The 16,128-nt window shown below is 56.9% G+C and overlaps 5 protein-coding genes across 5 annotated transcripts; 3 read left to right on the top strand and 2 right to left on the bottom strand.

Annotated features, from left to right (window-relative positions):
- Window positions 1-32: 32 nt before the first annotated feature.
- Window positions 33-3,876, top strand: WHR41_04442 (uncharacterized protein). Its single transcript, XM_069373048.1, has 3 exons — window positions 33-433; window positions 495-3,415; window positions 3,470-3,876. The coding sequence occupies exons 1-3, from the start codon at window positions 251-253 to the stop codon at window positions 3,675-3,677; spliced, it is 3,312 nt and encodes a 1,103-aa protein (XP_069230255.1). The 5' UTR covers window positions 33-250; the 3' UTR covers window positions 3,678-3,876.
- Window positions 3,877-4,087: 211 nt separating this feature from the next.
- On the bottom strand, window positions 4,088-7,382 carry WHR41_04441 (uncharacterized protein). Its single transcript, XM_069373047.1, has 2 exons — window positions 6,717-7,382; window positions 4,088-6,660 (listed from the first exon to the last, which is right to left on the bottom strand). Exons 1-2 carry the CDS (start codon window positions 6,967-6,969, stop codon window positions 4,364-4,366), a joined length of 2,550 nt encoding a protein of 849 aa, XP_069230257.1. The 5' UTR covers window positions 6,970-7,382; the 3' UTR covers window positions 4,088-4,363.
- Window positions 7,383-8,652: 1,270 nt separating this feature from the next.
- On the top strand, window positions 8,653-9,417 carry WHR41_04440 (uncharacterized protein; the record flags this gene model as incomplete). Its single annotated transcript, XM_069373046.1, has 1 exon — window positions 8,653-9,417. One exon carries the CDS (start codon window positions 8,653-8,655, stop codon window positions 9,415-9,417), a length of 765 nt encoding a protein of 254 aa, XP_069230332.1.
- Window positions 9,418-9,703: 286 nt separating this feature from the next.
- WHR41_04439 (uncharacterized protein) lies at window positions 9,704-10,544 on the bottom strand (the record flags this gene model as incomplete). Its single annotated transcript, XM_069373045.1, has 3 exons — window positions 9,704-10,168; window positions 10,321-10,436; window positions 10,499-10,544. The coding sequence occupies 3 exons, from the start codon at window positions 10,542-10,544 to the stop codon at window positions 9,704-9,706; spliced, it is 627 nt and encodes a 208-aa protein (XP_069230397.1).
- Window positions 10,545-10,948: 404 nt separating this feature from the next.
- Window positions 10,949-14,297, top strand: WHR41_04438 (uncharacterized protein; the record flags this gene model as incomplete). Its single annotated transcript, XM_069373044.1, has 2 exons — window positions 10,949-13,606; window positions 13,662-14,297. 2 exons carry the CDS (start codon window positions 10,949-10,951, stop codon window positions 14,295-14,297), a joined length of 3,294 nt encoding a protein of 1,097 aa, XP_069230398.1.
- Between the last annotated feature and the right edge of the window lie 1,831 nt (window positions 14,298-16,128).

Genomic DNA, 16,128 nt, shown 5'->3' with positions numbered 1-16,128 from the left:
TGTCAGGTCCCACCAAAGAATCCATACTTGCATGCCAGCCGGACGACCACTGCACATACAACTCCCAAAACCACCACCCGTCTGATTGTCCACCGGCGGATCGTTCACTTAAAGCCTCTGAGCACCACTACCTCTTTCTCGCCAAAAATCGCCTCGCACAGGGAGATCAGGCGCATGCTTCCGGGCTGAAGGCGCTTCTTTCCCCACACAAACAACACAGCGACCCTTTCGGCGCCCGCCCTTTGCGAAGATGTCTGTCCTCCCCGCCGAGGTGCACAGCGCCTTGAACCAAGTGCTGCAGGCACTTCAGAGCACCGACAACACCGTCAGAACCCAGGCCGAGAAAACCCTCAACGATGAGTGGATCAACCAGCGACCCGACATGCTGCTCATGGGTTTGGCGGAGCAGATGCAAGGATCGCAGGACGAGGGTGTGAGTGACAACCAAAGCTCATGTGAATTGCGCTCAAGGTACCTGCTGACGTGAACCGCAGACGCGAGCCTTCTCCGCCGTGCTCTTCAGACGCATGTCCGCCCGCACGATCAAGGAAGCCAGCTCGGGTGAGTCCAAGGAAATCTTCCTTCACCTGAGCAGCGAGGCGAGGGGCCAGATTCGCGGCAAACTGTTGCAAGCCCACGCGCAAGAGCCGAAGACGAGTGTCAGGAACAAGATTGGCGACGCGGTGGCCGAGCTTGCCAGACAATACACGGACGAGGAGGTCATGAACCCAGACGGATCGAGGGACACCTGGCCAGAGCTGCTGGGCGCGCTCTTCCAGGCGAGCAACTCGCCTGAGGCTGGTATGAGGGAAAGCGCGTTCAAGATCTTCGAGAGCACACCCGGCATTATAGAAAAGCAACACGAGAACGCTGTGCTGGAGGTCTTCAACCGCGGCATCAAGGACCCCGAAGCGGACGTGCGGTTAGCGACCATGTCTGCGTTCTCGGCCTTCTTCGTCAGCTTGACCAAGAAGAGCCAGCAGAAGTACTACGCCTTGATTCCGGAGATCCTGAACACCCTGGTCCCTTTGAAGGAGGCCAACGACTCCGATCAGCTCACCAAGGCACTTGTTACCATCATCGACCTTGCTGAAGCCTCCTCAAAGATGTTCAAGGGCGTCTTCTCCCAGCTGGTTACTCTAGCCATCAGCATGATCTCGGATAAGGATTTGGAGGACCAGACCAGGCAGAACGCTCTGGAGCTCATGGCAACGTTCGCCGACTGCAACCCCACGATGTGCAGGAAGGAGCCTGCCTACATTGAGAACATGGTCACCCAGTGCCTGTCTTTGATGACAGACGTTGGTGCCGACGATGAGAACGCCGAGGAATGGAACGCACAGGAGGATCTGGATCTTGATGAGAGCGACTCCAACCACGTAGCTGGCGAGCAGTGCATGGATCGTCTCGCAAACAAGCTTGGTGGTCAAATTGTCCTGCCCCCGACATTCACTTGGCTTCCGAGGATGATCACATCGACCAACTGGAGAGACAGGCACGCTGCGCTCATGGCTATTTCCGCCATCTCGGAGGGCTGCCAGGAGCTCATGGAGGGTGAACTCGACAAAGTTCTGGAGCTTGTTGTCCCTGCTCTCAACGACCCTCACCCTCGCGTGCGCTGGGCAGGTTGCAACGCTCTTGGTCAGATGAGCACCGACTTCAAGGGTACAATGCAGACGAAGTACCACCAGGTCGTTCTTCAGGCCTTGATCCCAGTACTTGGTGCCCCTGAACCCAGGGTACAGTCCCACGCTGCCGCTGCGCTCGTCAACTTCTGTGAGGAGGCAGAGAAAGATATTCTCGAGCCTTACCTCGACACATTATTGCAGCAGCTGATGGCACTCCTGCAAAACCCTAAGCGCTTTGTGCAGGAGCAGGCTCTCTCAACTATCGCCACTGTCGCAGACTCTGCTGAGTCGGCGTTCGGCAAGTGGTACGACCGCCTCATGCCGCTGCTGTTTAACGTGCTCACGCAGCCCAATGAGCGCGATCTGAGACTACTGAGAGCTAAGGCTATGGAGTGCGCTACTCTCATCGCTCTTGCCGTTGGCAAGGACCGCATGGGCCAGGACGCTGTCAACCTTGTTCAGATCCTGGGTACTGTGCAGGCGAATCTGATTGACGATGACGACCCTCAAGAACAGTACCTGCTCCACTGCTGGGGCCGCATGTGTCGTGTCCTCGGCCAAGACTTCGTGCCTTACCTCGACGCAGTCATGCCGCCGCTCACTAAGCTTGCGACTGCAAAGGCAGACATCCAGCTTCTCGACGACGAGGAGAACGTCGCTCAGATTGAGCAGGAGGAGGGCTGGGAGCTTGTCCCGCTCAAGGGCAAGTACATCGGCATCAAGACCAGCACTCTCGACGACAAGTTCATGGCCATCGAGCTCATCACCGTCTACGCACAAAACCTCGAGGCTGGCTTTGCAAGGTTCGCTGCCGACATCCTCGAAAAAGTTGCATTCCCTGGTCTTGCTTTCTTCTTCCACGACCCTGTGCGTGTTGCTTCTGCGAAGGCCGTTCCCCAGCTCCTCAACTCATTCAAGGCTGCTCACGGCGTCACCTCGCAAGAGTATGCTGCCATGTGGAACAAGACCCTGGAAAAGGTTCTGGAGGTCCTCGAGACGGAGCCCGCGATCGAGACTCTAGCGGAGATGTACCAGTGTTTCTACGAGTCGGTTGAGGTTTCTGGCAAGGACAGCCTCTCGAACCAGCACATGGCCACTTTCATCACTTCGGCCGAGACCGTGCTGAAAGACTACCAAGAGCGTGTCAAGCAGCGCCTTGAGGATGCCGCCGAGCGTGAGGAAGGCGACGAGCTGGACGAGGAGCTGCAGTTTGCCATCGAGGACGACCAAACTTTGCTGTCCGACATGAACAAAGCCTTCCACACGATCTTCAAGCACCAGGGTCAGTCTTTCCTCCCTCACTGGGAGCGCCTTCTCAACTACTACGATCTCTTCGTCACCTCCACAGACCCCACGCAACGTCAATGGGCGCTCTGCATTCTCGACGACGTGCTCGAGTTCTGCGGCCCCGCCTCCTGGAACTACCACACACACATCGTCCAGCCTTTGATTGACGGTATGCGTGACGATGCTCCCGCCAACCGGCAAGCAGCCTGCTACGGTGCTGGTGTTGCCGCACAGAAGGGTGCAGAGGCCTGGTCTGAGTTCGCAGCCGGCAGCTTGCCGATCTTGTTCCAGGTGACCCAGCGACCCAACGCCCGCAGCGACGACGACGCCTTCGCCACCGAGAACGCCTGCGCCAGTATCGCCAAGATCCTGCACTTCAACAGCAGCAAGGTGCCCAACGTCCCCGAGGTCGTCAACGCCTGGATCGACACGCTTCCCGTCACCAATGACGAGGAAGCCGCGCCTTACGCGTACTCTTTCCTCGCCGAGCTGATCGAGCAGTAAGTCTTGCCATTCGTCGAACTACCCTCAGGCGATAACTAACATTTCTCCAGGGCCAATCCCGCCGTACACGCCAAGGCGGCCCAGTGCTTCACTTACGTTGCTCACGCGCTCGAAGCCGAAACGCTGCAAGGCAACATGGCCCAGCGGATTGTCGACTCGACCCGCAAGTTGGTGCAAGCCACGGGTCTCAATGCCGACCAGCTCCTCAGCACCCTGTCGCCCGATACTCAGAAGACCGTGCGCGCCTTCTTTGGTTAGAGAATCGCTAGGCGTTGTAATGGATGGACGTTTTCACGATAGACAGGGTAGAAAGACATGGATAGGCGGTCACAAGTCGCGGCTTTAGCAAACGAACGGAATGAACAAGATGGGAGGGAAAACTTTGGCATGGCCAGTTGTGGAGCGTTCGTAGTTCGCTTTCTCAATTCTTCAATAACACCTTTTCTGTTTTTGCAAGCTTGATTTTGTCGGTGGGGTGGCGTAAGTCACGTGTTCAAAGACTCAAACTACTGTAAGGAACGTTAAGTTGTTCACTGTATTTCGTATGCCATATCACGCGAGCTTCCTTCTCTTGTTGAAGAAGTCTCCCGTGCACCTTTCCAACCTACCAAATCGTCGCGGTCAACAACTGTCAGATGAGAAGTGTAACGGCAAGAAAGGAATGAGAGTTGCAGCTCAACCTAAATCCGATCATACCATGATTCTATCACAAATAAGCGTCGTGCTTCGCACCCGCAAAAGGGCCAAGAAATCTGTGTTCGAGACGCGAAGAAAGACAACGTCCACGGACGAGACAAAAAGAGATCGTCAAAATCGTGAGATGGACCGCCCACAGAAACAAGCCCGAAGCAACCGGATCAAATAATCCTCTTCTTTGGGAGAAAGAGCAAAGACAAACTGCTGCTCAGTCTTCAACCAGCTTCCCCCTCTCCCAATCTCATACCTCAAAGCCCAGTCCAGTACGTCGTCTCCCGCACGTCGAATTCTCCCCTCAGCGGCAACTCCGCACTCGAAGTGCCAACCAGCACATCGTAAACTCCCTTCTCGCTCGCCCACGCGCCGCGGCCCTCGTGGTAGAAGCTCGTCGCGTACTTGCGCGGGATGCGGATCTCAGCCGAGCCGCGCTCGCCAGCTGCCAAGAAGAGTTTCGTGAAACCCTTGAGCTCCTTGACCGGGCGCGCGATGCTGGGCGCGCGCGGCGAGATGTAGGCTTGGACAACTTCGGCGCCGGGGAAGGTGCCGGTGTTGGTTACTGTGAGGGAGATGAGGAGGTCTTCGTCTTCTTCAGAAGTGATTCGGAGGTCAGAGAGGGAGAAAGTAGTGTAACTCAAGCCATGGCCGAAAGGGAAGGCCGGAGCACGCTTGGTCTTGTCGTAGAAGCGGTACCCAACGTAGACGTCTTCGCCGTAGAGGACGCGGTTGTCATCGGAGACGTAGTTGAGGAAAGCGGGGTTGTCTTCGTTGCGAACGGGGAAGGAGAGCGGTAGTTTGCCGCTGGGGTTGACGTCGCCGAAGACGACGTCGGCGATCGCGTTGCCTGTCTCGTTGCCGCCGTACCAGGCTTGCACGAGAGCGGCCGCCTGGTCGCGCCAAGGCATGGTGACGGGCGTGCCAGACTGGATGATGACGGCGGTGTTGGGATTGGCGGCGAGGACGGCTTTGATGAGCTCGTCAGAGCCCGGAGGGAGGTCCATGTGGGGACGGTCGTAGCCTTCAGATTCCCAGTCGCCATTCAGGCCAGCGCATAGGATGACTTGGTCAACTTTCTTGGCCAGGGCGACGGCGCGGGCGACTTCGGTCTCGAAGCAGATCTTGCGGTAGCAGCCTAGTCGAACGCCGCCGGCGCCGAAAGCGGTGACACCATCTTTCTTGTAGGTCAGGGTGGGCATGGTGCCGAAGTCGACGTGGACGTTGTATTCACGGCCGCCTTCCAAATGGATTGATCCAATCTCTTCGACAGTGCCGATTCCGAAGAACGAGTCACCCGGGCGCTGCTTGGTCATGTTGTCCACGACCAGCTCGCCATCGACGAAGACTTTGGCGGTTCCAGCGACAGAGCAGCTGAATTCGTACTCCGCCGTCTCGCTCGGAGTGAACTTGCCGTCGAAGTCGCACCAGAAGAGGTCGGTAGCAATGCGGGGATGCTTGTAGTCTGACAGGTGGATGTAGCTATCACGCACCCTCAGTTGGTCGACGGGCTGCCTGCCTTTTACTGACGGTGGGTCAAGGAAGAACTTCATGCTTAGGCCTTGCTTGCCGCCTTCGGTCTTGGTCATGTTCGAAAGCAGAGGCATTCTCTTCCACGCCGGGACACCAAGCTCGTACTCTGCGTTTGGCACTTTGGCTTTGACACCTTCGTAGGGCGTGACGGTGTAGTATGCTGGGAGTGCTGCAGAGCCACCACCGCAGTAAGCAGCAAATGCACCATTAGGTCCAATAACAGCAGTGGTCTTCTCCTTGCTGAAAGGGAGGACGTTCTTCTCATTCTTCATCAGCACCGTGGACTCCGATGCAAGCTTGCGCAGCAGAGCGGCTGTTTCCGGAGAATCAATGGTTCGCTCTTCCGCATCTTCAGGGATACCAAGTGGCATAACCCTTTTCACCAACTTCAGCACCTCCTTCACCCTAGCATCGATATGGTGAATGAGCAGCTTGCCGCACCTCAGAGCAAGGTCAACCTGTGCTCCGCGAACATAAGTCGGGCCCGGCATTTCCAAATCCAGACCGGCTTTGATCGACTCCGAAGTTGAATACACTCCGAACCAATCCGACATGACCATGCCGTCGAATCCCCACTCATCCCTGAGAATCTGCTGCAACAATTTCGGGCTCTCGCTTGCGTGGGTACCATTGACGAGGTTGTAGGCAGTCATAAAGCACATGGGCTTTGCGTCCCTCTGCGCCATCTGGAAGGGCATCAGGTAGATCTCCCGAAGGGCTCGCTCCGTGACGATGCTGTTGCTCGAGAGACGCTTGTCTTCCAAGTCGTTGCAAGCGTAGTGCTTCAGAGTGGCGGCAACGCCTGTCGATTGGATGCCTTTCACGGTAGCGATGGACATCTGACCGGCCAAGACTGGATCCTCGCTGAAAGACTCGAAGCCTCTGCCTCCCAAGGGTGAGCGCTGCATGTTGGTGGTCGGTCCGAGAATCACGGATGCGCCTTTTGCAATGGCTTCTTTGCCTTGCAGTTCGCCACCCTGTCGAATGAGGTCGACATCCCATGTTGCTGCAAGGGCAGTACCTAAATTGGCGTGAGCTGACGGTCCGTGTGTGTATGAAATTCACAAAAAGCCTTACCGCAAGGCAAGCATGCCGCCGGGACTCCGTCGAAGAACCTGGTACCTCTGACACCGTTGGGACCATCTGTTGTCCGGATCGCTGGAATGCCTAGTCTGTGTACCGAAGCAGTGTGCCAGAAGTCGGTTCCAGAGATGAGGGAAATCTTCTCCGGTGTGGTAAGCCTTTTGAGCACATCATCAACATCGAAATCTTTTGCTGATTTTGAGTTGCCGTTCAGAATTTGTTTCTCAGGGAGCGAGGCGGCAGGCATGGTTGAAAAGTGGTAGCAATGTTGCTGAATGAGCTGGAGGGTGTCACAGGCCAAGCGAGTGTAAATATACCCACCACGCAGAGCCAAGCAGCAACAAGAGGACGTGAGACTACCTCGAAAGGATACACGACGAGGCGGACAGGCAGCACATTTAAGACATCAGCGTGAAGGTATAGCCGGAGGCTCTGGTCCCGTTCCGCTTCGCATTGATTGACACGCGCCGCCACACGTGAGGCGGCCCACCCATTTGGAGGCAAAGGCCGCGGTGCATGCGCCGCAATGCTTGGGACTGGATAAGAGGCCTGGCCCTGTGTCTATTGGCAGGCGGCCGGCGGCAGAGGCTGGAAAGGCGTTGGCCCTGGAGCGGATGCGCTGGGGTCGTCATGAGAGCAGCTGGGTAAAAGCGAGAGGTGGAGGCTCCGAAGCATCAACCCCACACGCGCTCGCGATGGAGGCCCGAATGCCGTGAGCAGCGCGCGGGCGCAGCCTTGGCCAAGCGATGCCGATGTCTGGGATGCCGGAGACGCACTGCGGGCGCGGGGATCCCCCAGGCTGGCCAGGCATGAGCATCACTGCTATTGCTCCGACCATTGCCAGTCGCGGCCATACCGCGCGATGCCGCAGGGCGGCGACTCAGTCCCTGCAGGCTGTCGCTCGCGCTGGCTTGCAGCGAACGGGATCTCTGCCACGGTGCCGGACACGCGTCTGCTCCAACCGCTGCACGGCCTTGCGTCCACCTTGGGCGCCTGTCGTCTTCGGTGCATTATTCCTGCTGCACTGCGCGGCTCATCTTCGGGAGGGCAGAACGGTGGATGCGGTTCCCAGCAGCCCACAGAAGCGAGGCGGACGTGATGAGGGTACATCCGACTGAGGATGGGACGTCGTCTTGACTTGAAGGCGTCTAGAACAGGCTAAATCACCGCAGCACGTGCAAGCACGCCGGAGCCGCGCGCTTGGTGTTGTGGCCTCGCCGGTTGCGTTCCTCCGCCGGAGCGTCCCATAGCAGCAAAGTCGCAGCGACGTCCAGACATCCTTGCACTCAGATCATAGGGGAGCTGTGGATAGATTGGCAATCACGTGCAGATGCGGCCATCATTTGTGTGACGCCGCGCCTTGTGATCCGGGGTTGCTGAACATGCTCGCTTGATCAGGACAATGAAGGGTGAGGTGACTTGTGCACTGCTCCAGGACGCCATGCGATAAGTCGTCAGCCTCACCGATGCCTCTAGCGAGTGAGCGGTAATGGTGGCATTGGGGCACCAGCAAGCACAGATGGCAAGCATGTGATATTCTCGCGTATCTGTCAATCAATCACCGTGCAGTTGGCCGTCGGATCGGCTGGCCTGAGCCTGAGCAGCAAACCAGCCTGCGACTGCCTGCGCCTGCGTCTGCCCCACTTCCAAGCAGCACATCCCACTCTCCACGCCACTCCCGCCGTCCAACCTCACAGGTCTCACGGAGGGCCAGCCTCATCTCCCGCAGCAGACTGCCAACATCTACCGCGCACGGATTCCTTGCCTCGAATGCGCGCACCAGCGCCATCGACAATCTAGCCCTTGCTCACCTGACTGCACGTCGACCCCAACTCCCTGTAGCTGCTCGTCCGCTACCGCTGCCTGCAAGTCGCCCAAACGCACCGTCGCCGAAGCTATGACATTCCGGGAACGGGTGCCCACTCTCAATATGAATGTTTCCAAACCTGACAATGGCGACGGCGTTTCCGAGGCGAAGTGCGATAGTCCACGGAGCAAGGTGGCCGAGAGGTTTCAGGCGCTCGACATCGATCAATCCGAAGAGGGTCCGCGAAAACGACTGAAGAAGACTATTGTTACCGAAGACCGCGATCGTAACAATGAAACTACTGCAACCGACATGACGCCAAATCGCTCGTATCATCAAACTCTGGCTCTCAACCGCGCCAAATCTCCCACCGTGGAAATCGCAGAGACGCCCGGCTGCAAGTTCGAATTCGCTCGCCCATCCACGCCTTCACCCCTAGCTCACCACGCAGAATCATCAACTCCAGCAAACACATCATCCAAAATCAAACCCAGCCCTAAAAGAATGCGCTCGCCACCTCCGCCACCTCAAGCCCAAGTATCACCCTTCACTCTGACCTCGACCTCACCCATCACCTCACCAACCCACAACCCAGCCGCCAACGACGCCACATCCATGACGTGGCAAGACTCCGAGATCACAGGTCACGAGATCGACGCTTCCCTCGGCGACGACGGTGAAGGCATCAATGGCATTGGTTTCCGGCCGACGCCCGCAATCGCTCAGGCTCGCAGCCAGAAGCGCAAGCAGCAGGTAAGCGCTTGGCGGGCACGTGAGGCAAAGGAGGCGAGGCAGAGACGGTTCGAGAAGCGGCAGGGCTGTTCGTTGGATGCGAGTGGTGGCGCAGAAGGGCAGCGGAGAGCTGTCAGGTTTGAGGGTGTTGGGTGATGGAGTTTGGCGTTGCTCCGTTTATGATGAAATGGTTAATGTGTTGGGAACCGGTGATCTCTGCTCTTCTCTTTTTGGTCTCTCAGTGGCAATGAGCTTTTGCCGAAGCGATTTCGGACAGCGGAGTTTCCAGGCGGGAAAAATGGAAATGAAAGGAAAACGACGACTGAAAATGATGATACCCGTACAGTCGTTCATTCAAGCCATTAATGATCATAATACATGCAATTAGCTTCTTTCATCTTCGTTTTCCCTCCCAATCCCGTTCCCTCTACCGCTCACACACTCACTTCTTCCCGCTCCCCTCTGGACCCTTGTTCTGCTCCTCCCCAGCCTCCTCCCACTCGTCCTCCGCATTCTCATCCCAATTATCCAACTCCTCCGTAACCGTTCTCTTCGCGCCCTCACCCGCCTGCGCCTCACCCTCGCCCTCAACCCTCCCCGTCTCCTGCTGCCCCAACCCCACACCCTCGCCGAGCTCAAGATCCGGCTCCTCGTCAGCCGGCACAGCATCGTAGTGCTTATTGCGGCGGCGGCGCTCGAGCATGCGGCGGTGGTACCAGGAGCAGAGGGCGAGAGCGAGGCCGGAGCCGACGACGTTGGCGAGGATGTCGAAGGGGTCGAAGTCGCGGTCGTTGGGCAGGAGCGCCTGCAGGATCTCGGAGCCGATGGCCAGGAAGCCGGTTATGAAGAGGAGGGTCAGGTGGATGAGGCGGCGGCGGGAGGTCTCGAGGATCCAGTAGAAGGAAACCTGGGTGGGCGGATTAGTGTTCTTGATTTCGAGATTGGAGTAGTAGGAGGATGTGTAGTCGGGGGTGGGCCGCGGGACGGTGAGGCCCTGCGGCGGGAGGGATGCGGTTGTGCGGTTGTGAAGACGGCGGTGTGCAGGCGAGGAAGGCTTACGGTCAAGAGGAAGAAGGTGACAAAATGCAGGCCTTTGTCGCTCTGGCCATATTGAGGGATCTTGTTAGGAGTGAGGCCCAAGTATGCGGCGGCCAGACAGAGGGCGACGAAGGCAGCTGTAGATCAGCATTGGTTAGCGGTGTCTCTCTTGCTGGACTGCGTTTCGAAATGGACGCACCGGCGAACGGCTTGCGCACGCGTATTTGCGGCATGAGCAGGTGCATCTCCGACCGGCGCCGTGTATGTTGCAGGTTTTGCCGTGGTATTTCGGTTAGAAGGTGTAGTAGAGTGCAATTGAACGACACCGGCCGCCCGCGAGACACTTGATCGTCTCCAGCGCGCAGCTCACTCTGCTAGCGCACGCAACCTCCAGCAGCTCTCCACACTTCCGCGCCCGCCCCGTGCTGCCCTCCGCGCCAACACCCAACGTCACGTCGCCTACGAGAGCGCAGAGAGCCGTCGCCCGCCATCACCACGTCGTCGCCGCCATCACCGCGACGCCCCCGTCCGCTCCGTCTCGCGCCGCGCATTTCAATGGTCCCAACATTGCGACGCACTGCGAGCACCCGGGCGCAGCATCCTTGCGCTCGCCTTGCCTGATCGACATCGCGCGCCCCTCTCGCCGGCGATGAGCCAGACACCCCAGCGCCCTCTCCCTAATGGTCTGCACCGCGCCGCCTCTGCGCTCAATGGCTTCGCCCGTCGCGCTCCCAGCCTGAGCAGAGATGCCTCCGCCGCCGGCAGTCTTGGCGCGCCCGCCGCGCCCGGAGATGAGGAGGAGCGCGAGGACGACCCGGTGCAGATTATGCTGAAGGCGCGCTTCGCCCAGGCCGAAACCGACATCGCCGCGCTCTTCGGACACGATGGACAACGCGCGCGGACCGCTGCGCCATCGCCCTCGGAAGCTCATGCGCCTACCCAGCCCGGGCCCGATGACAGTGCCAAGACTTCTGCTCCGCCGAAGAAAGCGGCCAGGACCATCGATGAGGACGACTATGGAGACGACGACGATGAGGATGAGGATGAAGCCGAACAGCAGAGCCCGCTCAAGACGAAGGGAAAGGCCGCGTTGCCCAATGGTGTCATCCCCGCCGCCATGCGGTCTCCCGCGCCGGCCAGCCTCCCACATATCGCGCGAACAAATACCTCTGCATCAACTGAGCAGGCGAAGAGCTCGGAAGATGTGCGCAAACAACTGGAGGAAGACAAGCAGGCCGCCGCGGAAAATGCCAAGCGGGCGTTCCAGACTATGTTCTTTACCTTTGAAAATGATAGAGACGCCATGCTGGAACAACAAAAGCTGGATGAACTGGATCGCGAGGTGGAAAACGAGATCTCTGGGGATACGAACGCGTCTCCCAACGCGCAAGCGACATCCGCGCCTGCGGCTACTACCCAAGGCACACTCGGCAGCGCAGACCTAGGCGCGTCAAGCTTGACCCTCAAGCATCTCATTGCCCGAATTGACTTGAAGAGAGACATGGTGCGAGCATCAGATAACCAGCTCCGCACTTTGATTTCAGAAGTGCGCAAAGGGCGAAGCAAGTGGGCAAGTGAAGATCGCGTTGGTCAGGAAGAGCTGTATGAGGCGGCAGAAAAGGTGCTTATGGAACTCAAGGCCCAGACGGACTCGGTACAACCTTTCTTGCAGCGTGTCAGCAAGCGTGAAGCACCCGATTACTACAATGTCATCAAAACTCCCATGGACATCGGCACTATGATCAAGAAACTCAAACAGTTTACCTACAAGAGCAAGAAAGAATTCGTCGACGACCTTAGCCTTATCTGGAACAACTGTCTCAAATACAACACTGCACCAGAGCTGCCAATCCGACGGAAAGCGTTGCATATGCGAAAGGAAACGGACAAACTCACACCTCTCATTCCGGACATCACCGTCAGAGACCGCGCAGAGCTTGAAGCAGAAGAGCGACGCGCGAGAGCTGCAGAGGCGGATGAGAGTGACGAGGAGGACGAGCCAATCATGGCATCTCGTGGTCGGAAAGCTCCTAAGAAGGGTGGCAAGAGCGGGCCTTCCGCTGCTCGCAAAGCACCTCCCTCTGTGGAGGTAGACGATCAATCAACACCACAACCTGACACCAAACCTCCTATACATGCGTCTGCTTCGGGTTTGCGCAATGAGTATTTGCGCGCCGACTCTGAAGCCCAGGATGTGAGCTCCGCCGGCTTCAATACGCCTCCTCCTGCCGGCACTTCTACACCAGGTATGAACGGTGGCAGTGGTGCACACGGTAGTCAGGCCGATGTAATGGAAATTGACGGCATTGGAGGCTCCGCGCTCGGAACTCAGCAAGAGGATGCGGATGAGGATGATGCAGACTTCAAGACGTGGAAGCAGGTCACCATGAAAGATCGCGCAGCTGCTGCCGCTGAGCGGAATCGGTTGTTCCGTGGCGAGCATTTGAACCCTGATGAGCCAGCGATATTGCGCAGTAAAGCTGGCATGAGGCGTTGGATGCGACAGCAAAAGATGCTCTCGGCCGACAAGTCAGCACAAGATGCCGATGATGCTGCGGACGATGGCGTTGGAGCGACAAGTGAAACCCTCGCCGAAGGTATCGAAAAGGATGAGGACTCAACATTGCCTGACTATTACCACCCTCTCTCCTCGATCCCTGACATGAACTCCAACTGGGCCTGGATCACCGACTCTGAAGGCTACGTGGTCCCTCAGACCGAGGAATACATGCGCATGTTCCCCAAAGACACCTTCAGAACCCCTGGTGGCGCCCTCGCCGGGAGAATCGAAGGCAACATCCGGCAAATGCAAGAGACTCGAAAGATCTGCGCAAAAATTGGCATTGTCAAGCAGATGCAAATTCAAGCTCAGACGTACCAGAATCAATTCCAGAAATACGACCCGGAGCCTTTTGCAGAAGCCGACATTGGTCCCGTCGTTGTCAGTGAGGAAGGACCGCTCATGGCCCCTTGGGTCTGCCGCGCGGCTTTGAAGCGCTCGGTTGGTAAGGTCTTCTACCACGCTGGCTTCGAGGACTTCCAGCCTTCTGCACTTGATGCTGTGACGGACGTCGCTGGAGAGTATTTCAGGAAGCTCGCCGAGAATTTTAACTGCTTTCGTGAGCAGCCGAAGATTGACGCCGTGACGCCGAAATTCAACTACGAAGAGCAAGTCTTGCATTCGCTGCATGAAAGTGGCATCGATTTGGAAGGCCTGGAAACTTACGTTAAGGACGACGTTGAGAGGTTGACGACCAAGTTGAGTGTGGTGCACGAGAGGATGAAGGCGCACCTTGCGGACTTGTTGGTAAGTGGCATAACGAATCCGCACTCCGCAAAATACCTTTACTTACACATGACAGCGACCTGCTCTTGGCGACCATGCAGGAGCCGACGGCGTCGGCGCCTTCAACGATGGCAGCGAACAATTTGTCGGAGGTGACTTCGCGGAAGATCTGGACGAAGACTTCTTCGGCTTCCGCGAGCTCGGTCTGGCCGACGAACTGGGGCTCGAAACCCTCAGCGTGCCCTTACATCTGCTCCAAAACCGCCTCCACAGCGGCTACCAGGCACAGAACCAAGGCCCAGTCTCCGCGACAGGCATGCTCTTCACTCCACCGCCCGCCTACGACGCCATCAGCGTCGAAACCCTCCCCAACCACATCGGGCTGGTGCAAGATTTCTTCCGGGAAAAGCTGCGCAAGAATCACGACGAGACTCTCGTCGAAGACGAAGACCTCCCGCAGAAGCAACGCTTTCCCAAGCCCCGCCTGCCGCCCACCGGCAAGATCTCATCGCCTCGCAAGCGACCCATTCGCGAACAGCAGCAGGCGGCAAAGAAGAAGCGCAAGCTGGAAGAGGATTCGAAGCTCGCGCCGCCGGTCGGCAAACTCAAGCTGCAGATGCCAGATGCGAGGGAGAACGGCGCCGAACCAGAGAAGGGCGACGGCCATGCCGACGGCGCTATGCTCAGCCCGGAGAGTCTAACTGCGAATTAGGAATATCGAGTAAGGAAGCGGATTGCACATTAAGCTGGCGAGGGGATTTCAAGCGAAGCTGGAGGCATTCTCGCCATTGTTTTGACCGCCCTGAATGAAAGGGTGGGGATGGGAAAGGGAGAAAGAAAAAAAGGCTCTATACCCCGGGTACCTCGGATTTGTTTGGTTGTTCTGGTTGATTCGCTCGACTTCTTTTTTCTTGCACATTGCTTTTACACACAAGCCCCCTTTGTGAATTTACTCCTTTCCGACCGATCGACATTGAATTTGCTTTCGAGCGGATTTCCTCCCTTTCTCTTCCCACTTTACTCTCTGTCAATCTTGCTTCTTGCGTGTTCTTGTACTCTTTGCTATTTCTGTGGATGATTCTCGCTGTATCTGCTCTTGGAGGGCAAGAGCAGACGGTACATGGCTTTGGTTTTTATCGGAGGTGCTGTTGCGAGAACCAGCTGGTTGGTCGGGATTTTCTGGACTTTGGCTGGAGCGTCGGAGGTAGACTCGCGATGGAATGATTTAGTACAGCTTCTTGGTGAAAGAAATGGGAGCTTCGTAGAATGAGCGAAGAGTCAAATGAATGCTACTCAATCCCACTGTCTACCTCTCCTTCTGTTCGATCATGATACCATAGAAACAATGCCATACAGATAAGCTACTGTTCGACATTAGAAGTCTATAGCATTTGTCCAAAACTGATGCACGAAGTTATCGTCCGATGCAAACATCAATTTAAGCTCAATGCCAATTCGACGAATTGGTATTCTCAGCATGTAAGATAATTCAAGTCAGCAGATTTCATTCCGCCATCTTTGCGGTTCACATGTGATGCGATGCTGGAAGTTTTCTCATCCAGGTCTCTGATTGGCTCGGCCGAGCCCGGCGCTAGCTGCGGGCTGCCTGTAAGTGATTGATCACTTGTCACGTGATGTAGTTGCACGTCTTTCCGTCGCTGTTTGTTGCGCGAGGGAGGCAACATGCAATGAATTTTTGGGATTGTTCACAGTGGTTGCTCAAGCATTTGCAAGTGGCATATTATCTTATATATGCCGAGCGTGCCGGCTCCCCAAGATCATCAAACATTCAAAGTGATCTCGTACGACAGACAGCACTAATTACTGCCAGCGGTTTTTGATCATGGAACAAAAGCGGTTTTCCGGAGTTATCAAGAGATCTTCAACCACAGTCGTGTCAATTGACCGCGTCTACCTTCGTGCTATCAAAGGATGATCCATCTCAAGAATCCGAGTGTCGGCAAGGTAGCCAAGACGTCAACGCCACCCCAGCAGTCAGAAAAAGCTAAAGGTCGCCACAAGTCCGCACCGCAGATCCCTCGCGCAAGCTTTGCGCCATGATCGCACGTTTGGCTTCGAGGCTTGTCGTCAACGCCTCGTAGGGCGGATACCCCATCAATGATCCTGCAAGCGACAACAACCAAACCCCCACGTGCGCGAGCCTCAGGCGAAAGAGCAAAGACTCAAGTCCAGGCTCAACCACCGCCCGAACGCCAATACTCCATGACCAACCGCTCCGGACATCGGAGGCGCGGACGTGCCTCCAGAACGGACCGCTGACACATCGGAAAGGCTTCTAGCGTCGGATGCTGGAACGTGAGCGTCGGCGGTGACTTGACCGTCGCGTGGCTACGCCCGCAAGGGCCCTTTTTTCCAACGTCTGCCTTCCACCGTTGCCGATCGCGGAGCAGTTTGGGGTCTTGGTTGTTTCGAAGTATTACTCGGTGAGTGGGATGCTTTTACGAGGGGCGAAGGTAGGTTGGTAATGTTTCTTTCTCTTTGACTTTGACTCTGTTCCTGTCGCATTTCCTTTTTAACAGGTG

This window comes from Cladosporium halotolerans (genome assembly GCF_011745625.1).
Source record: "Cladosporium halotolerans strain TM138-S3 chromosome Unknown Sca11, whole genome shotgun sequence".
NCBI lineage: Eukaryota > Fungi > Ascomycota > Dothideomycetes > Cladosporiales > Cladosporiaceae > Cladosporium > Cladosporium halotolerans.
Note: the sequence above shows the minus strand (reverse complement) of the source record. Positions and strands in the feature narration are given on the sequence as shown.

Coding starts and splice junctions, on each gene's coding strand:
- WHR41_04442 (XM_069373048.1), top strand. CDS start 251: ATGTCTGTCCTCCCCGCCGAGGTGCACAGCGCCTTGAACCAAGTGCTG. Junction 434..494: donor AAGGATCGCAGGACGAGGGT/GTGAGTGACAAC, acceptor CGTGAACCGCAG/ACGCGAGCCTTCTCCGCCGT. Junction 3,416..3,469: donor CTCGCCGAGCTGATCGAGCA/GTAAGTCTTGCC, acceptor ACATTTCTCCAG/GGCCAATCCCGCCGTACACG.
- WHR41_04441 (XM_069373047.1), bottom strand. CDS start 6,969: ATGCCTGCCGCCTCGCTCCCTGAGAAACAAATTCTGAACGGCAACTCA. Junction 6,661..6,716: donor GGCGGCATGCTTGCCTTGCG/GTAAGGCTTTTT, acceptor ACGCCAATTTAG/GTACTGCCCTTGCAGCAACA.